Below are 27,122 nucleotides of genomic sequence, written 5' to 3' on the forward strand. Positions count from 1 at the left end.
ACTATATATGTCCAGATATGGAAGTTTTATTTTATTATTATTATTTTTTTATTTTTTAGGCAAGGCAACCCTTGGTTGACCTCACAGATTGCAAGGACCTTGTCAGTTTACAATCCCTTATTTTTTATTTTTTACGCCTATAGCACCTGGTCTTCCTAGGTGGTCTCCCATTCAAGTACTAACCAGGCCCGACCCTGCTTAGCTTCCAAGATCAGATGGGATTGGGCTTGTTCAGGGTAGCATGGCTGTAAACAGAGATGGAAATTTGATTTCAGATAAATATAAAGAAAAGCTTTACAATAATTAAAATTACCCAAAAATGAAATAGACTGACTTTGGAGGTAATATTCAAGAGGAGACCAGGTGGCTATTCTTTAAGGTATCTTCTAGGGGCGATTTATGTAATCAAAAGAGGCTGAACAAGTTGTTTTCAACATTTTCCCCTCCCATTCTTCATGAGGGGTTAATCCAGGTGAACACAATGTTAGGTAGAAAAAACAAACACAAAGTACCATTTTGAGTCCAGAAAAGGCCCCAGTTTACCTACAGAGGAAATTATGGATTTCTTGTGGAAATACACTTCTCATCCCTCTTTGTAGACATTGCTTGGCACCTAATAGAAGCTTAATAAATATTGAATGAATGAGTGAATGCTCACTTTCATCAATCGGGGTTCTGGACTGCCTAGGTTTAGCTCCACAGTATTCTATTAAACCTATGGAGTTTACATTGTTCCAAACACGAAAGAGTTCCAATCCTTATGGATGGAAATGAGCAAAAGTTTTTATTCTAGAAGCAACTCTCTCGACACTTAAATTTCTTAAAGGGCTCAAAGCTTGTCTGCACAGACAAGCAGTGGACTGATTTTACATTACAGAACTACGCTTAACTTAAAGAATTTACGTTATGAGTGTTCTTTGTAATTGTAGAGCATGGGCTTTTGCTCAAGAAAACATTAAACCATTATATTTATTTTTACTTATTTATTGAACCATTATTACACGTGTTGCAGTTTTGTTATGATATATGGAGATGATATGTTAAGACAAGCAGTTGTTTTTAAAGCGTATGTAAAAATAACTATTAATATTAATCAAAATATGGAATAAAAACTACATCAGAACAGGGATTTCTGCCTTTAAAAATTAAAAAAATATATTTCCAGTGCCTAGAAGAGTACCTGGCATATACTAAGTACTCAATACTTATTTGCTGAATGAATTATTGGAAGAGAGAGTGGTGCTCACCCAACATTCTATCTGTTTCCCCACTTTTCTTGTCCTCTTGAGATTGGGTGGGGTCATGGGACTAGTTCTGGATGGGCTGCGGATGGAAATATCATGTGTCATTTCAAATCAAAGCATCGAAAAGCTGTGCAATCCTCCAGCTCTCTACTCTTGCCACAGTGAGCAAGGAGGCCACATGTTTCAGATGGGTACAGCTAGAAGATGATGAACACATCGCTGTTCTGAGTCCCTGATGGCTAGTTAAAACAGAATGCCCACTTCCTACCAACCAGTGATAGATTAAGTGGCATAAACTAAAAATAAGCCACTGGAATTTCAGGATGATTTGCACCTTGCCACAGTCTATCAGTCTCTCTTGATGATAATACAAACAGTAAGTGCTATGAAGTTAGCACAGAGACTATGTGGGAAGTTGTCAGTTGGCCCGATCAGGAGAGGCTTCATAACGATGATGACAATTTAAGCCTTGAAGATGTCATATTGCCAAGGTCAGTGAGCTGTGAGGTGGAGGATGTCCATATCATAAACTTTTCTTTTAACATTGTTGACACGGTTCATTTAAGTGATAAAACATGCTGAGCTGGCATTATCTGTCATGTTTTGGTTTGTTTTTACTTCTCCATACAAACTTGAAAATATTAAACAACTCATGGAAAACTTAAGAAGAGAGTTGATTAGAGTGGTATCAGCAGGGAAATGCTAACGCCTGACCTAATGGGAATGAGGAACATGGGAGATCTGAGGATAGGCAGCTACAAAAAAGTTAGAGGATCCTCCTTTTTTTGACTGACAGCATGAATCTGTTTGAAGCTTAAATATAACCTTCAACAAAGGAAAATATCATCAAGTACATTTCTGAAAATCTGCTCACAAAGTCATTTGCTCTCTTATCAAATTTTGTTCTCACATTGACTTATACTATAATCTAAGAATTACATACAATATGTAATAAAATTATAATGAATACAGGAAAACTTTACAATTGTATACTTTGAATAAGAGTCTAAATTATTGCACATAACTGTAATAACACCGAATTCACAAGAAGTAATAAAAATAAGACAGAAAACCAGAAACTATGCCTTCCTCTCTCTGAATCGGTAGTGTTCAAAGAGATGCAAAGCCTATAACCGACTCTTTCCATTTGGGTGAAGAGACTTTATTAGTCATCTGTTCAGTCCTGACTCAGTGCAAGAATCCTTCTATGACTAGTATAGTAATTATAATCAGTCTGAATACTCTGGTAGGGAGGTAAAGATCAGACAGACTATTCACTCACTGTAAAGCTAGTTATCTGGCTACTTATCCCACTGTTGGGAAAATGTATTCTTTCTCTGCTTTTATATTTCTTATATTTTAATACTTATTTTCATCTGCTTTAAATTTCATTTCTACCACTAACTAGTTGCGTCAATTTGAACGAACTGCCTCACCTGAGTCTTAAGTACTCTGCATCTATAAAATGTGGAATCGATGAGACTATATATTTGTAACATCCTACCTAAACTTTTTTTTTTTTTTTCCAACCTTTTCTATATCTAGCAGTAACCTACAAAACTCTACTTTATGTTCTGCCTTCGGACCTTGGAGTAATTGCATCTTGCACCCTCCATTCAGAGGGTAGAAGAAAAGGCATCTTTGTCCTACGTTGTGAGGTCTTTCTAATTTTCCGGTATGACTTTGTCCTTTTGTAGTAGTAGAGTTTCAGCCTTATAAAAATTCAGATGGGCTTTTCCATCCTTTTTCATTTGTGTACATACTTCTTACATAAAATATGTTCGTCAACATTTTTTTTTTTTTTAAGTTATTAGAGTACTAAAATAAGCTTCCTCATCCCTTGCAAAAGGTGTTTAACTCTGGAAGGGCAGGCAACTCAGCTTGCTACAAATGCCTCCGAGCCTTTTAGAAGCCTTTCTCCTGCTAATTAGCTGTCGGTGTTTTATTTATTTGGTTCCTGCCCGAGTCCCAGCAAGCAGAAGCAAAGGGGCCAGAAAGGCCCTGACTGAGTGTTCAGAGGGTGACCTCCAGTCCTGTCCATAGCTGCAGTTTCCACGGCAGGAGCTTCTGGGGAGGGAGGATATCTTAAAGTATAGTATTCCCTTTACTCTCTTGGGCAAGTTTTTATTTTTTTTAAGGTAAAAGCCACAGCACTACAGAGAACATTCCTCTGTTCTCTCAGACACGGCTCCCAGGCGACCTATAAATCCTGATAGAGGTGGGGCTATGCATGCTGGAAATTTCCTACAATAATTTTTAGTTTAACTGTGTTCATGAAAGATCAGCTTGGAAGTGAGGAAAGACGGGACTGGGACTTAACAGTAGGAAAGACAATTTTAGGCAATGTGCATCTAATAGAGTTTTACATTTTATAAATTACATTAGTGAAGAATGCAATAGAGCAGGTAGAGAGAAACTTAAATGGTGAATTCCCAGAAAAACAAACTATCAAGCAAATAAATTCTGAAAACTCAATACAGAGAACTATGAACAAACTATGATTTATATTGGTAATCCCTTGGAATATTTGGCACTTACTGATTTTGTGTGAGAAAGTGATAGTATTAACAATCTAAATCATTATAGGCCCAAATATATGAGGCTCCAACTCAAACAGGCGGTGACGAAAATAAACTAAATTACAAGAGTTAATCTGAAAATATGCACATAGCACTGGTAATATTTCATCAACTGTTTGCCACTTTCATGGATATGAATGTGTCAGAACATATATGATCCATTAAAAAATACCCATGAAGGGCACTTTGGAAGTTAGAAAAATTTCTTGGGTTTATAGGCTGAATATAGCCAACACGAAAGGCTAGTTTAGTCAGATTCCAAGAGAATGTGAATTCCCTTCAAAATGACCATGAGAACAGAGACTAGTAAGATATGAAAAGTGTCACTAGGGCTATACTTTTAATGTTAAAATTAAATTCTAGCTTCAAAGCATACAACGCCTCTCTCGATACAACCCAAGTCTAACTCACGTTTCATGTCTTCTGTTGATCATTCCGCTTGCTTTCTTAGCTATCTAAATACACCTTTTGCACTTTCCCCGGCTTCTCTGCATATAGTCATGCATTTTTCTCCTCTCTAAAGTTCTCTTATCAATTTATGCACATACTAACTTTCCATTTATTCATCAGTTTACAAACACTCTCTACATTCTTTTTCTTCGGTTTCTCATTTGACTTCTTACTTTTCTGTGTATTTGGGTACATGAATGATATGGGGCATATATTTTGTTAAATATAGTATCATTTACACATCTTTTCCCTTGGATGTTTTCCAACCTGGGAAAAGTTTGATATTAATTTAACATTATCAAGTATTTTACATGTATCAAGTATAATAGTTTTTAGTTTTTTGGCCTTTCTTCTAATCTACCAATTCTTATAATTCTTCTCATCTTTTTTGGAGTAAAGAAAAGGGACAAAACCCAGTGCTGGAGGTAATAAGAAGCAGGGGAACTACTAAAGATATACTTTTACCTCCACCCAGCCAGATCACAGAACTGCTTCTACTATGTACGCTAAGTCTTCCACTCCCGACAATATGCACATATCTTTGGCAGATGTGTTGATAAAAATATTTTGCTGTCTTATCAATAAACTTTATTTTGTCTAACTGTCCTATATAGATTTGTCATACCAGATTTATCTATTAGAGTATACATTTTTCAATGGCTATATACAGAGTCTGGAGACCTAGGATGTAGTCTTAGATAGTAACCAGTTGTATGTTATCTTCTTTTTCTAAAAAAAAAAAAAAAGGGGGAATTGTACAATGTTTTCCTCACATAACTTTCGGCCTTAACACAGTATGATTATATGGGAATTACTGTATCTACGAAATTTTTATTTTTGTACACTATCTAGTACACAAAGGGGGCACTTCACTGTCAAGGGTCTATCTATCTTTCAAGACTCAATTCCTGTGGCTCCTCTTTTAGTTTCCCTTGGTCATCACAAATAGAACAATCTTCCTTCTCTGAACTACTATAGAAGTCATTGTTTATACCACATACGTGACACTATACAATTATTTTAACTCATATGTTACAACCTCTACCTGACTATAAGGTCCCAGAAGGCATACCCATTTATATCACCCCTTATAGTGCCTTATTCTGATATGTTTAATAAATTTTGATCGAACCAGATAAACTGTTTTTCTAAACATATAACCAGAAGAAGCTTTACACATCAAATGTTGATATAACTATTCTTAAATGTAATTTCTTTTGGAGGGGGGAGAATAGAAAATAATTTAGGTAAACTAATCAGGCAATAAGGAGTTTTCTTAGACATCTTAGATGCTAAAATAGCGAATTTAGGTGTATAAGTGGAACCAGAATTGCAACTTTCCTACTAAATAACCACACATGTATGTGAAATGTAATAAAGGAATGAGTATTTAGAAGAAGAATGGGAGAAAAAAATTGAAGATGAAGAGCTGTTGACATGACAAAGTCAAAATCTGGGTACAAAGCCTGCTTGTGTGAATATCATGTGCTGGAAGTCTCTGAATCTCTTAATTTTAGGTTGGATCCTCTTTCTTATCCAATAGCAATATACTTACACAAAATATTTGCTGCTCATTTTTAACAAACTTTTCATGAAATTTAAGGGATTCACATGACCAGGAGAGCTAGTTGTGTTAGCTCTTAAACCTGTTTGTGTCGGAGATACTTGTTAGTGTAATTATAGGATTCTATTAAATATTATATAAAAAAGATGAAAAGTGAGTAAAAAATGAGAATTGTTTCTATGAAAACCAAGTGGATGCTTTGGAAAGCTCAATAGAAGAGTTGCTAAAAATGCTGTTAACTAGATATAATTAAGTCAATTATGAAAGACTGGGCAAAAATCATAAAAAACTCTAAGGATTATACAACTACAGTTTCATAAGCAGCTAATTTAACTCTTCTTTAAAGAAATCAAATGAAAATTTGTCCTTAAAGAAGCGAAGATTATAGGTATGGTTTATGCAAGAAAGAATACTGCTATTTAAAAATAAAACAATGGCCCTACATCAAAGAGTGAGGAATGAATATAAGCACATGCTTACAGTGTTGCGGGGTGTGAGTATCATTGTTTATTCTTAGGGGTCTACCAGGGCTCTTGTTTGACCATGTACCAATTACCAGTGCAGACTGCTTCAGGTAAAGAGGGCTTCTAAATTTCATAAATTTTTCACTTAAGAGGATCTCGTAGAAGTATCACATAAAAACTTCAATGTTGTAGATAAAGCACATGAATTCACACTACACAATTTTATGGATGATTAATACAAAGATCAAAGCAGACTGAAAATAAAAGCAGACAAAAATGTAATCCTAAAAGTAATTACTCAGTATTGCTTTACTGATGCTTATGAAAACATAAGATATGTTTCTCAATCTAAAAACTTTCATTATTACAATTTGTATCAGAGCCTACTATATTACATTATTTTGTTAGTGTAGGTGAGAAAAACTGATCTTAAGTCCTCGCAGCAGAATACTAGATATTAAATACTAGATATTAAAATATCTAGTATTTGCTTAAAAAAAAAAAAACTGTCTTATCTTTTCTTCTTGGAATGCATTTATCAGAGAGAAATAATTAGACCAAAATTTAAAGTTAGGTTTACAAAAGATTTGAAAACCAATTGCCTTGCATCTCAGAACTGAAAGGCAACAGGTACCACCAAGTAAGTAAAAACTTTAGGATTCAAACTGACCTGACAGTTTAAGAAAGCAGACTTTCGAAAGAGATTAAAGTGTTGTTTTTTTTGTAAAATTCCTTATATTTGTAAGTTTTCTACAAATTCATGAAGAGGCAAACAATCTGTTCTAGATACCACAGGCATATATTTTAAAATAATAACTTGTACATCTAAGCCACCTTAATATATTGGTTCTACTTTCACAAATTACCCTGAGCTAACCAAGAAATATGGTAATTTTGCCAAATTGTTTCAAATGGCTTAGATTAAAATCACAAAGAACTGTTTTAGACTGACATTTTATGTCATATTCTATTTATACTATCTCTTGACTACTTTTAAATTTATCTACAATTTGGTTTGCCTATTGCATAGATTCTAAAGCTGGCAACAAATAATCACTCAAAAACACATAAGAAAATATGTCCCACAACACTTTTTTTGTCACATATTCTCATAAATATACTGTTATGAAGAATATACTTTCCCTCTCTTATTAAGTCTTACATATACCGTACAAGGATTGTGGATTTTTATTTAAATAAACAATATACTAAATAACTTAAAAACAAAAGTTATTAAATTACCAAAATATTCCATTTTCTCTATTACTGTAAGCAAACTATATGATTCTGTAAGCAATAACTATTAAGATGAACTATTTTGATGGAAGAACCAGTAATTAATTTCTCAAAGGCTAGAAAGAAACACATTAGTTAGTGATCTTTAGTTCATTTTCTCTTCAAATACAAAATTTTTGTTATGAGAAGAAAAAGGAGAATAAAATGCCTTAAACAATTAAGAAAAAAAAAGTGGGCAGAACTGGGTAGAAATTACCTGGTTTTCTAATTGTTTCTTAATATTTAGTTTCTGAAATGCAACATTTCCTCCCAAAAATTACCACCTCAAAGAACCTCATAATTTGTACACCAAAACTATTAAATATTCTTTCAAATATTATGTTTACATGTAGAGAATTTTCTAAACAGATGAAATAATAAAAATTAACAAAGCAATAATTTAATAAAATATGCTTTGGTATGTTAGGCATAAAAAAAAAGAACAGAAATTGCCATATAAATCTGACATGTACCCACATTCTATTGTTTGAGCAAGACTAACTAGCACAGAAACTTTGATTACCAGTATAAGGCAGAATATTCTCACTTCAATTAAAGTTGAAAATTAAATGGAAAACTATATTTTTACATAATTAAATAATGATCATGTAATTTTTTTATGCTATATATTTAAATGCTATCAAAATAATCAATGACCTTTTTGAGCCCTGTTCTTTTTTACTGAATATGCCTTAAATGCTAACAGCTGATTAGATTTTTATTGCTTTTACATCTGTCCTAAAGATAGTATTTCCTCCCCTTTTCCAGTGTCTTGTAATTCGAAGGTGTCCTAAAAGCAATGTAAGAGAGAGTTTTAAGACTAGATACCTAGGTAACTTTAGAACTATTCTAAATTAGGTTTACACTTACAAAAACACTATTCGATTCAATCAGCATTAAGAAGCATCCACTGTACATCAGCATTCGGAGAGCAGACACAGGCATAAATTATTTCATGAATAATTAAAATGAAAACATCTAATATTAAATGAAAGAGGTACATTTTACCTGGATAAGATGAGGCAATGCTTTTAGTGTAAGGCAAAACCAAATCCCCAGCTTACATGGAAGCAAATCATGCCACTGTGGTTTCATCAGCAATCTAAAGGGAAAACAGAAGCAAAGAAGCAAAACAGGGCAAGTTAGGAGACAAAATACTTTTATAAAGATCATGATTTCTGTTTTCAATGGCTATTTCCACAAAAAAGAAAATTTTCAATGAAATATTTATGATGGTTATCACTTATTCGGACTTATTCTATCATGAAATATAGTAGTTACAACAAATGCAATATGTATAGCAAGTAAGAGAAGGCTAAGATTTTGGGGAAGGAGGCTCTTAATGAACTTATAAAGATAAAGAAATGAAAGCCCTCTTTCTAACCTCAACTTTTCATCAGTTCTGCAAAATGAATTCTTAAACCTTATAATTACTCCAGCTCTAAAAGACTGTAAACTTCATCAGAGTGTTCTCAAGTGCTGACAAGCAGATATGAAGACTGTAGCATAAACAAACCAATACATAAAAATTAATGTCGTTTGCAGTTCACTGAAGCATTACTCACTGATGTCATCAAAACAGAAGACAGGCACAATAGTCTCTGATCTCCATCTCACATTGATCCACTTCCCGTCCTGCTGTGTGAACTATTTAAACCCTTTATTTCTTTCTATGAATCGATAGAAGAAATGGTGGTATCTTTTTGAGTGCCCTGCATATCACTGCCTCTGTACATATTGTCACTCCAGAGCTAAACACTAAAGTGATAGATTTGTCTAGTAATACTTTGCTTTTAAAGTTCAGTATACAAATTTCAAACTACAAGAACTTGGGGTTTTAATTACTTAAATACATGGTAACACTTTACAAAGAAAAAATTTGTAGAACGTTAAGATCAGAATTTCTTTCATAAACTAATATGGCACATTATTAGCCTTTTATAAACCTGCTATAGATATAAATGTTAGCATTTCTGAAGCAGATATATATGAAACATTTTTAAACAGTTTCAAATTATAAAATATTTTTATATGCTCCCACCTTTCATTTTTTTCTGAAGCACCAAGTTTTGATACATCCATACTCTTGCCGCTTGTCTTTTTTTTCTTTTCTCTCTTTTTTCTACTAAGCAGTTCATCCTTAATGTGGAAAGAATTATGGTTACAGGTTATCATTAACATGTACTCTTCAAATGTTATCAAGAGTCTTCTGTGAAGGGTAAACATTATAGAGGAACAGTTATGCAAATGTATGTAGGGTCCAACATGATTAAGTAAAATCATCAATCTTTAACAATAAGTGTTGCCATGGTATCCAGTCCTTAAACACACATGAAGTTTAGCACTGTCAGTCATGTGTATCTCCATAGCAATCAAAGTTTTCTAAGAGAAAGCATTCAACTTACTTTTTCTCATTCATCCAACTTTAATAATGTCACTCCAAAAAGAATGAGTAAACAGATGCTAATTCATGAATACTGATAAATATGTTTGATTATCTTTAGCATATAAATAAACATCCATAGCAGAATAAACTATGTAGTACTTTATTAGACTAAAAAAATCTAATAATTTTTTAACCAACTGATCTCTGAAATTATAAATTATCCTCATTTCAAGTCTTAGTTAAAAACTTTTAAAGTAAACATTCTTTAAATATGAACCTGTGATACACAATTTCTAAAATAATTTTTACATCAAAATATTTCTATTTGAAAGATGATAATTAAGAAAACATGGCTCTACCTTCTAATTTTCAGCTAGATATTTGGGTGTTCACAAAATCTTATAACAAACCCAAAGGCCATTTTTAAAAAGAAGGATATTTTCTTCTTATGTCATGGAGTCTCCTTGACTTAGAAACATCACAAACACTAAATACTGAGCACACAACTATTAGAATGAGGAGTATGTGTAGAAAAATTAAAATTTTCATCGGTTGAAAAATAAATGTCTGAAATTCCATATAAAATTAAGGAGGCTAGATCATTTGATTTATTACCAATACTTACCAGTTGTTTTTCCAGGTAGATTGACCAAACCACAGCATAATGACCCACTGTGAGAATAATGAACAAAAGTAATGCCAGCTCAGCATTGCTCATTTTTCTCACCCGCCTGTAGTAGAATAAAGGCTGTCGCCAGTCTGGAAGTCCATTGATCAGAATATCATCATACCTACAGTAGCAAATATAACAGGTTTTCAAGGGCAGTTTTAAATAAAAACAAAAAGCTTTATTTGTATGTAGATTTAAAGAGAGGAAAAAGAAAAAAATTTCTCCAAAACAGATAACATTAATATAGATTATCAGCGTTACAATGGTCTATAAATTCAAAACACTGTATGTAGGTCTAGTCACAATCTTTGAAAAGGTACACAATAATACGATGTGGATACCGGGTCTTATGTTTTTATAGCAACCCAATGATGTGACTTCTGGAATGATATCTAAACTAAAGGAGCCACAGAGTCTACCTCTCATAGTCTGCTGTAAAGACCCCACCACAGAAGTCAGTGACAAAAGGATCTCAATGGGAGAAAAATCAAGATAAGAGCTCTGTGTGTTGCCATGAACTATATCCTAATTGAATCAAATTCAGGATACATTTTCTAGTCAGTGCTTTTATTTCCACACCTGTACTATGGTTCAAGGTTGAAATATTTATATATATTATTTTATTGAAGCTTCTTAATGATGTAAAAGCCTATAAAATGAGCATCTTTTAATTTTATATTGTTCACATTAGAGAATAAAAAAATTCCCAAATTAGAAAGAGATGTGGAAACTACCAATGTTTATGTCAGATTTCTCAATAAAACTGTTTATTTGTAAACACTTAAGTAGAAATTTCCTCAGTTTTGGCTTTGCTGGAAGGGGAGAGCATAACGAATAAAAGCTTTCCTAGTAATGTATTTTAAGTCAGCTTTCTTTAGAATAAAATTTCAACTGAATTTAAATTTACCTGTCAGACAGTTATTGAGGCAAATATTTCTAAGGTTAAAAATCAAGAATAACATTTATGATTGTAAAACTCAAAATGGTCACAAAACAAACACTGTATGTTCAAAACACACAACCTGTTAATCTCAATTGAACACAACTCATTAAATATTCTAATCACACTATTTCCAGAATTAAATCTTCACTGAAAGGCCTAATTTGGTGCAACACATTGACCAAAATATTTTAATTAAAAATATTCTGAGTTAGTCGCAGGCCTAATTACAGGAATAGAAATAGGGCCTATATTGTCAGGCAGGTCAGTAGAACTCAGTAGTAGGTTTTTCTCAAGTAAATTGACCGATCTAGGAATAATAGCGCAGCTGCTAAACTGCCAGTCTTGACATGTAAATCAATTTAAATGCAACAACTGCAGTAGCTACTTTGATAGTTATTAAATTGATACCTTGGAGATATGCTAAAAAAAAAAAATAAAGCAGAGGATTTATTACAGGCAACTTCTTTTTTCAGTAGAAAAATATTGAGTTTAAATTCAAAATATATTTTAATAAATCTAGAAAACCTGACTTTTGGACCAATTCAGATTATTAATAATAATGACAGATCAGAATAACCAATGTTTGAAGTAAAGGACATTAATTACTACTAAACTCTTAAGAGGCAAATTGTGTAGTACAGAAGAGTCTACAGATTAAAATATGGTTGTGTTGTGGCTAGACCAGAAAAATTTTGATGTTAAATATTCTCCTGTTCAATATTTGCAGAAATTTTTGAACACTAATATCAAAATATAATAATGATTTCATCAAAAGCTATATCATTCCCATCCTCAAAAATTTATACTTAAATCTATCTTTGTAAAAATTGACTCATTTTAAATCAGAAATAAATTGGCAAAAAGGTTTCAAGTGTTATAATGCAAGATTACAACATTTAAATGAAGTCCAATGAATGTTAAATCCTGAATTTATATCTAAATCTACATTATACTTCAGATTTGTTAAGAGGGAAAAAAAGGTGACTATAAAAATAATTATTTTCAGCCAATCTCTCCCATGAAATAACTTCATGTAAAAAGCATGGTTATTAATAAAGAACACCTAAGAAAGTGGCGACAATTACCAAAGAGCATCACTGATTATTAAATTTTAGATCTAAACAGGACTGGAAGAAAACACAGCTGAACTCAAGAGTTATGAATTTCACATAAAATGTTTTATCACCACCATTGTTGAAATGCTATGTTTCTGTTAACCATTTTCTACCCCACATATAAACTGTATTCAGTGTACAGCCAAATTCAAGATAGCAAAACGTCATGCACACATTAAACAGAACTAGGTATTTACTAGGCTATGTCTGCCACTCTAAACAACAGTCTCCAAGGATTAAGCTTAGAATCAATGCTCTATTGATTTTATTATCAATGAACATTACGGCTTACACGACTGGCCATTTTAAGGGAAGATAGCTTCTATTATAGTTCACTATTTAGAATGTATGCTGTTAAAAGATAAATTACTGCTTGCCTGAAACACGGAAAAAATAAAGACACTTCTTAAAATATACGAGCACTACATTCATAAGTTGTTTAAGAAAAAATTTGTTGACAAAGCATAAAATTTAAAACGTCACTGTTATGCTTTCCCATATTTAACACATAACACTGTCAAAATGTTCTATAACTGAGCTCATACAAATTGTTCTTAGATTAAGAATATATACGTGTATGAATACGTGTTCTAAGAAAATATAAAAGTAAACCTCTGATGACAATATCACCAATGAAAAAGATTATATGGAACTGTAAAGGCATTATCTTGGAAATTAAAACATTAATTGATCAATTCCACATATCTAACATATGGCCTAATTTGTTTACTTTGATTTTCTTAAAATGTACATAATGAACATAAAATAATGGTTACATAATCATTAGTGAGTTACATTTTATAATCTGCAATTCATCATATATATTTAGCCTAATACAAACACTGGAAAGCAAATACATATCTAAAGTTTAAATTACCAGGAGAAAAAAACTTATGTAAATTAAAACAGCATGTTTTGATATATAAAATAGTAATTATGCAACTAAAATAGAAAACATCAATATTATGAAAATGAATACTTAAATAATTCTAGCACTTGCCTAAATGGTGAATTTCCTATCATACAAAGTTTGAATATTCAGCTTAAAATAATAATAGCAACATCCATTTGAACTTTAAGAGTGCAAATTAATTGTATAAAGATCATAAACAGGAAAGAAGTCTAAATTAATTGATCTTACTGATATACATTGAGCAGAGTAAGAATTGTGGTACACAGTACTTTATATATTGTATATAATGGGTGTTTTATATCTCCTAAATGATGAAGGTACTAAGATTTCTTACTCTTAAATCAATGTTTATTTTCACTCAAACACCTCTATAAATTTACAATAACTAGGCTAATGGATTTGTAAAAGTTTAGCAGAATAAGGCTGAGATAACTATACTTTTCAACATTGGATTTGTAAATAAAATATGATTTTATTTATTAAATTATAAAAATACTTTCAACTTTTACATTTAGTACTATAAAATAGACCAAAAAACTCCCCAAAATTAAAGTTGCAAAACTGAGTTAACGAAAGAATATTTGTTAAAAAAAATTTATAACAGATTTTAAAGAAAAATATGCTAATATTACGAAAATACAATTTAGTGTACATATGTAATGGTTGTTATCTACTTAGTACTTTATTTCAGCTAACACTCAGGAAACTTGTATAAAAATTTATGTCAGAACTTAGCCGAGCTGCTATTCCCTCCCTAAAGCAAGTTACTGAGGGAGTTTAGAAAAGGTTGCTATGCCAGGCTCGCTACACTACTCAGGAAAACTTGTTTTCATGCTACAGTCTATGCCTTTGGGAGAAAAAAATGGCTTAAAAGTTTATTTACAATTCACTCTTCGGACTCTATCCAACAGAAATGAAAAACATCTGTTCACACAAAGATTTTGGATGAACTAAAGTGGTATATGGAATACTATTCAGCAATAAAAAAGAATGAACTATTGGTATATGCTACAATATGGATGTATCTCAAAAACATTATGATAATAAAAAGCCAGACATAAAAGACTCATATTACATGACTTCATTAATATGAAATGCCCAGAAAACACAAATTTATTGATACAAAAAGATCATGATTGCCTAGGGCTGGGATCAGAGTGGGGACTGCCTATAATAAGGAAGTGTTTTGAGATGGAAATGTTCTAAAACTGGATTGTGGTGGTTTGCATAACTGTAAATTCACTAAAAATCACTGAATTGTACAACTAAAACAGGTGAATTTTATGGTACGAAAATTATAGCTAAATAAGGCTGTTTAAAAATTAAATTCGCCTTTTCCTTAAAAAAAAAAATAGTACAAAGATTATCCAGTTTGTTATTTTATTTCTACCAAAATTTAGAGAATGCACCTGATTTCAGTGAAAACACAATTACTTGTAAAGGAAACATGTCTATGACAACATCCCCAAATTCCAAATTCCTGGAAGGGTACACATTTAAAAGCACTTATTTAATGAATATTTATAATAAATAACTGTGACACCAAAGAGCATTTATTCAATACCAGTATAAGATAACCTCCTTTTAGAAGACAAAACTGATTATGCTCTCCCGCCTGCCCCGCCCCGACTCCTTTTAAAGGAATTATAAACATTAGGTTCTTGTCAGTAGAGGTGATTGCTCTTATATGTTTAAATACTCATAGGTCACCTGGCCTCAGGCGCAAGCTTTAGAGGAATGATTCTTAGCTTGATTAGTTAAGACTTTTGCCTCGGGGAAAACCAGTTACCAAAGAGTTACTTGTCCCTCAAGGGGTGTAAATACTACAGCTGTTTGTGTAACTGCCAGGTCCATTTTTCCTACTAAGGCTCTATAATAAGTGCAAAGGGAACTAATCCTAAAAAGAAAATGTTAGATGATTCTACATTAATGAAGAAAGAATATATAGATAAGATGTGATTTGTTCTAAAAAGAGATAATTTCGGTCATTAAAAGAAATTGTTACAAAGTTTACTGACTTCTAAGAAAACAGAAAACAAAAAGACAAAATCGGATGCCAAAGATACAAGGAGACTAAATAAAGCTATCTTTACAGACACATTCTTGCTACGTGAAACACAACTAGGGGCTCGGTGAGAGAAACCAACTAGAAAATACGCACAGAATGACCAACACTTCTTTCAACACACTCCTAGGTCTTTCAACATTATGGATTATCTCAAACCAGAGGAATGTCTGCTACGGCCTCTGGACTAATGCCAGCCCTTGTTATAAAGCAAAGAACACTTCAGGAGAATATCTTGAGTCCTTGCTTTGCAATCTGACAAACTGAGGTATTCAAATTGAAGAGTTAGGATGAGAACCAAGAGTGGTAGCTAACATTTTAGTATACAGAATAATGCTAGATAATATATTTGAAGAAAGATTCGGAATGTCATACAGCATAATTTTGGGGACTGTCTTTAAGATATATTAGCTCCCCCAAAGAGATACCGATAATTAAGCTGGCCTTAGCCTAAAATCTCAAATATCTACTTTTTTCTTTAAAGGCACTCTTTTACTGTAGAGCAACATTTTCAAATTGCAAATTGCAAATTGTAGCCCACTAGCGTCTCATGAAATCAACTTAGTGGACCACAACCAGCGTTGTTTTTAAAAAGAAAAAAACGACTAGTCTAGACTAGCCTAGAATAGAAAATACCAGTCTGTTTCACACACAAAAATAAGTGTTTGGTGAAATTTTTGGGGTGTGTGTGTGTGTGTGTGTGTCCAGAGAACGATGCAAAATGCATTTCTTATTGTGAGTCTGACTTACAAAACCCTGAAACTTCATTGTTATTTATATTGACTTTACCATCGCAACAGCGTCTACATTCCACACATTCTGCAGCAGAGGAAGGGGGCCCCTCTGCAGACTCCTCGCAGATCCCGGCACCATGAACTGTCGTGCGGTATATCACTACTCTTCTGAGGGCGGCACCGAGAAGTCTCCGAGGGAGGGGGCTGCCTCTAACTAACCCTCAACAGAATCACTGGAGCAGAGGAAGGGAAGGAGGCAAAAGAAATAGAAGCGAATGTTTTCCTTCCACTCCTATCTTCTACAGACTCACACAAGTCTGTTCTCTAACTCACAAATTGGGTTTATTATTTCAAGAGTGAGAAAACATCAAGAGAGGGGAATAACTCGAATATCACTAATAGCTTAATTCCAAAATGTTTAGGTAAAAGAAGAGAAAGCAAAATAAAAAAGGACCACCAAGCACAGAGAGGAACTATTACTGATATATCAAAAATGAATGGGCATTTATTGAAGTCAAGTGGTACTGTATTTCCTAGGAACAGACACCCATGTTAAAAATCTTAACTAACGAAGCCATGCCTTGCTAACGTTATGACTCATGATTCTGAAATCTATAAGTACTGACTCAACCCAGTGAATATTCGATATTAATAAGCTCTGCTCTAAACATTCATATTAAAAACACTGAATGTCTTGGATGGAACAAAAATAAAATACTAACTTATAATAAACTGCTTAATGAGATAATTCTTTCCTTTCAAAACTGAGGCATCAAACTCTAACATCTTAATTCAAAAGCAGAAATGAACACTCACCTCTGCCTTCGTTCATCATCCTTTAAAACTTCATAAATGGCCACCAACTAAAATAGAAGCATTACTTTAAAATAAAAATACTCTCAACTGTAAGAAATCGCTTAGGAAGGTGAACACACTATAATGCACATGCAGAAACCCTATGTGCTCATAAACAAAATGAACAGATAAAGCCTTAATTATAAGTAATATTTAATGTTTTTAGTAGCATCTTAAGAAGTTAAAAATGCTTGATAACAAAATAAATCTTTGTAAAAGATGCAGAAGTAATAATTATCTTAAAACGTGGTTTTAAAAAGCAAAAACTGTAATTTAGACAAGAAATTATGACAATTATGACTCTCCAAGAATTTAGAGATTCTAATATAAAAGATGTTGGTAAAAACTTATTTTGTAAAAAACTGAATAAACAGATACACATTATATTTCTAAACTACAACCCCATTTTCAAATAGAAATATTCTACACATAAGTTACTATTTCTACCATAAATATTTACAAATTTGTCACAAAAATATAATAGCATATTTCACTTACTTGTCTAAACTGAGTTTCTGCATTTTCATCTTTATTCTTGTCTGGATGCAAAGTTAATGAAAGCTTACGATATGCTTTTCTAATGTCTGCAGATGAAGCATCCTGGAGGTGGTGGGGGGAGGGGAAAAACACAAAGCAAACTTTGTCAGAAAAAGAAATTCCCAGAACCTTGTTAAGATCTGAGAAGACAGCCAACCAAGTGCAGGACCCCAGGCAATGTAATTTGAGCAATCAGACTAACAACCAGGCTATGCAACTGGCCTGCCCCACATGACTGAACAATTATTCAATCTAATTTGGCTCTCCTCTTAACTTTTCATTACCATAGTCATTCAAAGAAGACAGTATTTGGCAAAAACTTTTCAAACACTTGCCTTCCTAAAATTAACCAATAAATCTTTTTTAGTAATTAAGAGATCAAAAAGAAACAAATTAAAAATTAATACATCTGCATGCCTTCAAAGGTCTTTATTTGAGAATCTTAAAGCCAGTTTCTGAATCCCAGGCCTACCATATGTGGTTTCTTCATTGTTATTTATATTGAATTTATTACCATCAAGCAACAACCTATAGAATCTCAACTTATGTCAAAAGTATGCCTATTTGAAGGCAGTTAAATTTAAATTTGTGCAAAATAATTATAATTAAAAGTAGTTTTGTATATTGTACTTAACACATTTTTAGCATTATAAAGGGTGTTTTCAGTGGTGTCCAGTTTCCATAGTCTGGTTTGCAGCAATAAATTTGCTCACTATTTATGTATTACTAACATAGTTTAAACATATTTTAAAAGTCACTTTAGTTCAGTAAGAGTATTTAGGATTAAGTGGATGTTAAAATTTCATTTTATGTAATCCAGTGTGCCCAGATGAACTAAGAGAACATCATTTTACATAGCCATTATGAAATATAGTAACAAATAAAAATAAACTATAATAACAAGAACACACTATCTAGGGTTTAAAACTTTATCTCTACTAAATTTAAAAGTTATTCCAATAACTAACATATTTATAAGGGGACAAAATAATAATAAAGTTGCTTAGTAAATTTGACCTCATTTTATAGCTGAATATTTGTCCAATTAAGTCCTAAAACTACTTTACTAAAAAGTTCAAATGACTAAAGAACCAAAACCAAAACCTGCGGAACTGGCACTAAATAGCTGTTAAAGAAACAGAGCTGAAAAAAGGCAACATAAGACCATAATTAGTCTGTCAAGTGTTCTTTATAAACCATTATTTTCATTACCAATTTTCTGGAGCTTATTGCTACCAGCTATCAATAGACATAAAAGTTTCAACTTAGGTGTGAATAGCTTTGTGACTTGTGAAGGGCACAGTAAGTTTTGTGGGTAATATGGTTATAATTTTCATTCAAATTTGCTAAATGGAAATGATGTATTGCCTATACATAAGAAATAGGTAACATATAATAGAAGAAGATGATTATTTACTGAAAATCTGTGATGGAAATTTTGTTGAGGAAGGAGGTCATGTGTCAAATGAATAATCATTCTCTTACTGGGACATTAATTTCAGATTTTATTAAATTGGGACTACATCACAGAGAAATTCCAAAGTAAATATCTTATAAAATAAGAGTTTATGTATTGTCTTGTGTTACAAAATTAACACATGCTCATCATGGAACACCTATGATTTACTTAAAAATAAAAATGACTAATAGTCGCCTAAGGCATTTATTTCCCTTCTTCCAGTATTGCCATGCTGACCCCAATCCCCCATTTTTCCGCCACAGTATGTACCTAAATGTAAATGTGACAAGACGGCTCTCCTATTTCAAATCCTTCAGTAACTCCCAGTGCCTTCATCATCTGTCTTTCCCAATTTTTCTGGCTTTATCTCCCACCGTCTTGGTCCACCTTTCTGGTCCCCCAGATCATTACACGTCAGGAGGCTGTCCCTCAACCACCTGTTTTTGTTTTGCAACACTTACCTGTACAGTTTTCTCCTAAGGAACAGGCCTCTCAGGCTATGGACAAATATTGCCTGCATATTTTCTCCTTGAGAGTCTGTCTAGTAGGGCTATTTCACCAATAACTTCCACCGTAAGAAGATAGAACTGAAAAACTCAAGAGATTTTCCTGTCTGCAAAGACATGTTCTAGACAAGTCGCAACTCAAGCTAGCTCACGTATGTATTTTAGTTCATTACTTAGTGAAACTTAACTTATTTTATCCTCATAACAAAATTATAAGAATAGTTGTTATCAGGTCCATTTTACTGGTGAGGTACATGAGGCAGAGAGAGGTCAAGTAACTTGCATAAATTCATATTGCTGGTAAGTAGATGAAAATAGTATTCAAACCCAGAAAATGCTGTATGAGAATCAGAGCTCTCTATGTTGGCATTTTAGATTCAGTTAGTAGATTTGGGTTGAATCCCTTCAAAAGGGGCTACAGCTTTGGAAAAGCAGCGAGAACAACTGTTACATTCTTACTGATCTGAAAAACTATATGGAAAACATCAACATAACTATGATGTGAATATAGTCAACTGCATTTTTAAAGGTAAAGATCCTGATATGTGCTAGCTTTTCTAACACATTTTACATCATCATATTTCTACTACAGACTTGAATGTTAGAATATTTATCTCTCACACTCAGTGGATAAGACCTTTTATTTCTCTGGCTTGCAGAGAAAAAAAATTTTGATAGGGCCAGGTATAGGTGGATTGCTCTTATTTAACACCGTGGACATCAGGAGATCTACTGGGTTCAATGGACAGAATTCTTTTCCTTCTAAATTGGATATGGTTCTTTGGCAAGGTGGACATGCATTATCTTAATAGCTGGATGACCTTTCTAAAGAAAAGACATAAACTCATTCTTAAAAAAGCTATGAAAGTAATATACGTTTGTTAACATTGAAACAGTGCAATGGGACATTGGTGAACATGGCAGAGTGTTCAAAGAAAATGCAAATATTCTAGCAAAACTGTACAAATCAACCTTACATAACTCTTCAAACTAGTCAAAGGTTTATAGCATTCAGGCAAGCACTTAATCAAGGTAGCTGATTCTCAAGGTCTTGAAGACACCAGTCTGAATTCTTGGTGTGGGTTCCTTGTGCTAGAGGATGCAAAATGGACTTTGTACTCAAAGAACTATGGTTGTTCGTTTGGCCTGTCTGTTGGTTCCCTGACAAATTGTGTAAAGGGCTACCCTCATTTTACCAATCACAGAAACTCTTCCAAAGAAAAGAGGTAAACAACTAGGACATTTGTTGAAAACATTTAAAGGCAAATTTATTAGCTGGTGCCAAATGAGGCAACAGATTGCAGTTGGGGCATATAACAGACATACCAAAAAGCTTGGGAGTAAAGATTGGGGAGTGAGATGCTTTGAGAATGTGGGCTTTGAAAAACTCCCCCAAATTCCTTGGAAACCAGAAGACCATGTGTATGCCTCAGGTGGAGTACAGACTCAGAAAGACCTGAGAAGGCCCTAAATTCTCACTATTGGCTGATCCTCAGGCTATGCACAAGTAGAAAGTGAAGACTAAAAGAGAGTTGTAAACTGAGTGTTGAAGGCATGCCCCAACATATATAGAGAACCCACTAGCAAAGATTGTGAGCTTTTTTTTCTGGTTCCAAACCTTTAAGGAAATCTCTGATGAATACTGGCTGGTCACTAAGCTAATGAAATGGAGATGTCCATGGCCACACATGGCCACTGAAATTTAGTTCAGAAAAATCACTAAACAATACCAACCAAAGAAACAAATGAAAAAAAAAAATGTGATGTAGGAGAATCCGATTACATTATATATTCAAAATGTCCAATATTCATTGAAAGTTAAGAAGCATACGAAGAAAAAAGAAGGTATAGCCCACACATAGGGAGAAATTGCTCCTGAGGAAGCCCAGACATTAAACTTCCTAGAAAAGGTTTTCAAATCAACTGTTTTTAAATATGCTCAAGAGCATGTTCAAAGAACTAAAAGACAGTATGAGAATGATGTCTCGTCAAATTGATGTTATCAACAGAGACACGAATTTTAAAAAGAAACCAAAGAGAAATTCTGGATTTGAAAAGTACCATAACTGAAACAAAAATTTTTCTCTAGAGGGGGCTCAAAATAAAATTCAAGCAAGCAGAAGAAAGAATCTATGAAATTGAAGACTGGCAAATTGAGATTACCCAATATAAATAGCAGAAAGAAGAATAAAGAAAAATGAACGAAGCCTAAGAGACCTGTGGGACACCACCAAGAGTACCAACATAGACATAATGAGAGTCCAAGAGGAAGAAGAGAGAAAAGAACGGAAAAGATATTTGAATAAAAAATTGCTGAAAACTTCCAAAATTTTATGAATGACATCCAAGAATTTCAACAAATTTTAAGTAGGATGAACTAAAAAAAGATTCACATCTAGAAACATCATAACCAAATTGTTGAAAGATAAAAACAGAAAGAATCCTGAAAGCAGCAAGTGAAGCAACTCATTATGTACAAGGGATTTTCAATAATATTAACAGCTAATTTCTCATCAGAAAAGGCTAGAAGGTACTGGAATGACATATTTGAAATGCTAAAATAAAGTGTCAACCAAGAATTCTATATTTTGCAAAATCACCCCTCAAAAATGAAAGAGAAATTAAGATATTCCAATTAAAAGAAAATTGACAGTTCATTGCTAGTAGACTTGCTCTACAAGAAATGCTCCAGGGAGTCTTTCACTGAAAGGAAAAAATACTAGCCAGTAACTTAAATCTGCGTGAAGAAATAAAGAACACTGGTAAAGATAACGATATAAATATTTAAGTCAATATTCATGTATTTTTGGTAACTCCATTTTTTCTATATGATTTAAAATACAACTACTAAAGTAATAATTATAAATCTACGTTTTAAGCAAAACAATAATATAAATCTATGTCTATGGGCCTAGATGTATTAAGATGTAATCTGTGACAATAAATATATAAGGAAGGGGAACAGAGCTATATAGGAGCCAAATATTTTACATGATTGAAACTAAATTGGTATTAATTCAAGCTAGATTGCCATATATTAAGATGTTAATTGTAATCCCAAATGGCAAACACTGGGGACAAGAAAACTATAATAAAAGAAACAAAAAGCAAATCAAATGGTATATTAGGAAATGTGACACAAAAGAAAGCAGTAAAGAAAAAATTGAGGAACAAAGAGGATATAAAGCATATAGAAAACAAAGAGCAAAATGGCAAAAGTAAGTCCATCTTTATCAGTAATTACTTTAAATGCAAATGGATTAAACTCCCCAATTAAAAGGCAGAGACTGGCAGAATGGATTATAAACAAACATGATCTAATTACATGGTGTCTAAAAGAGACACATTTTAAAACCAAAGACAGTAAAAGTGAATGGATGGAAAATATATTAAATGCAAACAGTAACCAAAAGAGATGTCTATACTAACAGAAGTAATAATGTGCTTTAAGACAAAAGTTGTTACAAGAGACAAACAAGGACATCACATAATAAAAAAAAAGGTCAATCCATAAGGAAGATATAACAATTATAAACATATATGCTCCTATAAAAAAAGGTCAATCCATCAGGAAGATATAACAATTATAAACATATATGCTCCTAACAACAGAGCTCCCCCACAATAAAGCAAAAATTTAAGAATTAAAGGGAGAAATCGACTACTTGTGCAGTAATAGTTGGAAACTTCAACAGCCCACTTTCAATAATGACTATAGAAATTAGAAAATTAGCCAGGAAATAGAAGACTAAAACAACAGTATAAACCAGTGGATCTACCTAACAGACATCTATATTACATTCCATCCAACAGCAGACTACACATGGAACATTCTCTAAGACAGACCCAATGTTAGACCACAATATAAATCAATAAATTTTAAAAGACAGAACTCATACAAAATATCTTCTCCAACTACAATAAGATTAAATTAGAAATCAATCACTGAAGGAAATTTGGAAAATTCACAAATATGTGGAAATTAAACAACATATAGACAACCAATGAGTCAAAAAAGAAATTTAGCAGGCCTGAAAATTGTGCTCTTGAGGAACAAAACCAAAAAGATCTAGAGAATTTTTTTCCATTGATGTTTAGATTGTTTGAGACTGAAACTGGAAAGGTACTGAAACATTAAGATCATATCATTTCCTTTTGGATTAATGTATTCTGAAAGGTTTTAATTTATTAATGTTAAAAGTTAATTATTTTTCTAATTTAAGATGACTAAGGATTAAGCGAGAGCTAAATTAAATCACAATATTCAATTTTGTAAAAAAGTCAAAAGGAAATCACTGTGGAAATAGAAAAGTACTTTGATATGAATGAAAACAAAAACACAACATAGACAAAAACTTAGGGTGCAGTAAAAGCAGTGCCCAGAAGAAATTTTACAGCTATAAATATGACATGCAAAAAATCTCAACCTAACCTTCTGCCTTAAGGAACTAGAGAAAGAATAGCAAAACTAAACTCAGAGCAAGTAGAAGAAAGGAAATAATAAAGATTAGAGGAGAGATAAATTAAATAGAGAACCGAAAAATATCAGATAACCCACAAAACCAAGAGTTGGTTCTTTGAAAATGTCAACAAAATTGACCAACCTATAGTAGAGTGAGAGTGAGAGAGAGTGAAAGAGAAAGAGAGAGAGAGAGAGAGAGAGAGGATTCAAATGACTAAAATCTAGAGTGAAAGTGAGGACACTGTTACCGCCCTAACAAATGAAAACAATTATAGAGAATACTATGAACAATTGTATGCCAAACAATTAGAAAACCCAGGTAAAATAGATAAATTCCTGGAATACACAAATTGACTCATAAAGAAATAGAAAAACTGAACTGACTTATAACAAGTGGTTGATCAGTTAATTTAAAAAAACAAACCCAAAACTGAAACAAAAACCAAACCAAACCAAACAAAAAAAACCCTAATAAAGCCTAACAAAGAAAAGCCAAAATCTCAAAACCAGATGACTTACTAGTAAATTCTTTCAAACATTTAAAGAACTCACTAGTCCTCTTCAAACTCTACTAAAACATAGAAGAGGAAGGAAGGCTTCCTAACTCATTCTATGGGACCTTGATACAAAAGCCAGACAAACACCACAAAAAAAGACAACTATATACCAATATCTCTTTGAATACAGATGCAAAATTCCTCAACATATTTCTAGTAAACCAAGTCCAGCAGCATATAAAAAGGATTTTATACCATGGCCAAGTGAGATTTATCTCGTGAATTCAAGAGTGGTACAGTATATGAAAATCAATCAGTATCAATACATCATATTAATAAAATGAAGGGAAAAAATCTCAATTAATGCTGAAAAAACATATGATCAAATCCAACATTATTTGATGACAAAACACTAAACGAGGAGTAGAAGGGAACATTCTCAAGCTGATAAAGGGCATCTATGAAAAACCCATAGCTAACCTCGTACTTAATGGAGAAAGTCTGAAAGCTTTTTCCTAAGGTCATTAATAAGAGGGATATCTGCTCATTTCAGTACCTTTGTACTGAAAGTTCTAGCCTAAGCAATTAGTCAAGAAATAAAAGGCATCCAAATAGGAATGGAAGAATTAATACTCTCTATATTCACAGGTGACATGATTCTATCAACAGAAAATTCTAAAGCATCACAGAATATGAATCAGAGCTAATACAGATATGTGCTGCTTAACGACAAGAATACCTTCTGAGAAATTTGTCATTAGGCAATTTTGTCCTGTGTGAACATCACAGAATGTACTTACACAAACCTAGATACTATAGCCTACTATACACCTAGGCTATATGTTATAGCCTATTGCTGCTCCTACACTATAAGCCTGTATACCATGCATGTTACTGTACAAAACACCACAAGATTAACACAGAGGTATGAGGACGCTGCTGTCGTAACACGGCATACTGGTTTACAACGAACATTTTTTTTTTGGCAAGGCAACCCTTAGTTGACCTCGCAGATGGCAAGGACCCTATCAGATTACAATCCCTTATTTTTTATTTTACGCCTACAGCATATGGTCTTCCTAGGTGGTCTCCCATCCAAGTACTAACCAGGCCCTACCCTGCTTAGCTTCCGAGATCAGATGAGATCAGGCTTGTTCAGGGTGGCATGGCCGTAGACCAAACTCTTTTTTTAGTAAGTAGAAAGAGTATATTCTAAAATAACAATAAATAGTATAATATAGTAAATACATAAGTAACATAATTGTTTATAATCACTATCAAGTGTCATGTACTGTACATTATTGTATATGCTATACTTTTATATGACTGGCAGCCCAGTAGGTTTGTTTACACCAGTATCATCACAAATATGTGAATAATGCACTGCACTATGATGTTACGATGGCTATAATGTCTATAGGTGACAGAAAAATTTTCAACTCCATTATAAATGCAGTCCAATATTGATCAAAACATCATTATATGGTGCAAGACTGTAAGTGAATTCAACAAGTTGTAGGATACGAGATCAACATAATAAGATCAATTGTATTTCTATACACTAGCAACAAAAAAATCTGAAAATGAAATTAAGAAAACAAACCTTTATGAAAGCATCAGAAAGAATAAGATACTTGGGATTAAGTTTAACAAAAGAAGTGTAACATTATACACTGTGAATGACAAAACATTGCTGAAAGAAATGAAAGAAGATCTAAATAAATGAAGAAACATCCATGTTCATGATGGAAAGACTTAATATTGTTAAGATGGCAATACCTCCTTCCCCAGCTGATCTACAGATTCAATGCAATTCCTATCAAAATCCCACCTGGCAGTTTACAGAAATGTAAATGCTTATCCTAAAATTCGTAGGAAAATGCCAGAGTCTCAGAAGAGTTACAACACCTTGAAAACAAACAATGAAATTAGAGGACTCATATGTTCTGATTTCAAAACTGACTATAAAGCTACAGTCATCAAACAGAGTGGTCAGGACATGAGGAAAGACATATAGCTCAACAGAAGAATTCGAAGTCCAGAAATAAACCTATTCATCTATGGTCAATTAATTTTCAACAAAGGGTGCCAAGATCATTCAATAGAGAAAGAACAGTCTTTTCAACAAATTATGTTGAGACAACTGGATAGCCACAAACAAAAAAATGAAGTTGGACCCTTCGCTTGCACTATATACAAAAATTTACTTGAAATGAATCGAAGTCATAAATGTAAGAGTTAAAACTATAAGACTTTTAGAATAAAACAGAGGCAAATCTATATGACCTTTGATTTTACAATGAATTCTTAGCTATGACATCGAAAGGATAGGCAACAAAAGAAAACAGAGAAATTGTACTTCATCAATACTTAAAACTTTGCAGCCACTGTGCAAAAGTTTGGT

The 27,122-nt window shown here is 32.8% G+C and overlaps 1 protein-coding gene and 2 pseudogenes across 1 annotated transcript in view; all 3 read right to left on the minus strand.

Moving 5' to 3' along the window:
* Positions 1–27,122, minus strand: part of DNAJC1 (DnaJ heat shock protein family (Hsp40) member C1) — a 186,782-nt gene that overhangs the window by 104,240 nt on the left and 55,420 nt on the right. The window contains exons 2-6 of the mRNA XM_006906999.3: positions 17,756–17,857; positions 17,219–17,265; positions 10,588–10,753; positions 9,618–9,715; positions 8,585–8,678 (exon numbers count right to left, since the gene is read on the minus strand). Of these exons, the coding sequence (XP_006907061.1) occupies positions 8,585–8,678; positions 9,618–9,715; positions 10,588–10,753; positions 17,219–17,265; positions 17,756–17,857 (507 nt within the window). The remainder of the gene's footprint in view (positions 1–8,584; positions 8,679–9,617; positions 9,716–10,587; positions 10,754–17,218; positions 17,266–17,755; positions 17,858–27,122) is intronic.
* On the minus strand, positions 135–253 carry LOC112475731 (annotated as a pseudogene).
* Positions 25,777–25,895, minus strand: LOC112475741 (annotated as a pseudogene).

This window comes from Pteropus alecto, unplaced genomic scaffold (assembly GCF_000325575.1).
Source record: "Pteropus alecto unplaced genomic scaffold, ASM32557v1 scaffold11, whole genome shotgun sequence".
Taxonomy (NCBI): Eukaryota; Metazoa; Chordata; class Mammalia; order Chiroptera; family Pteropodidae; genus Pteropus; species Pteropus alecto.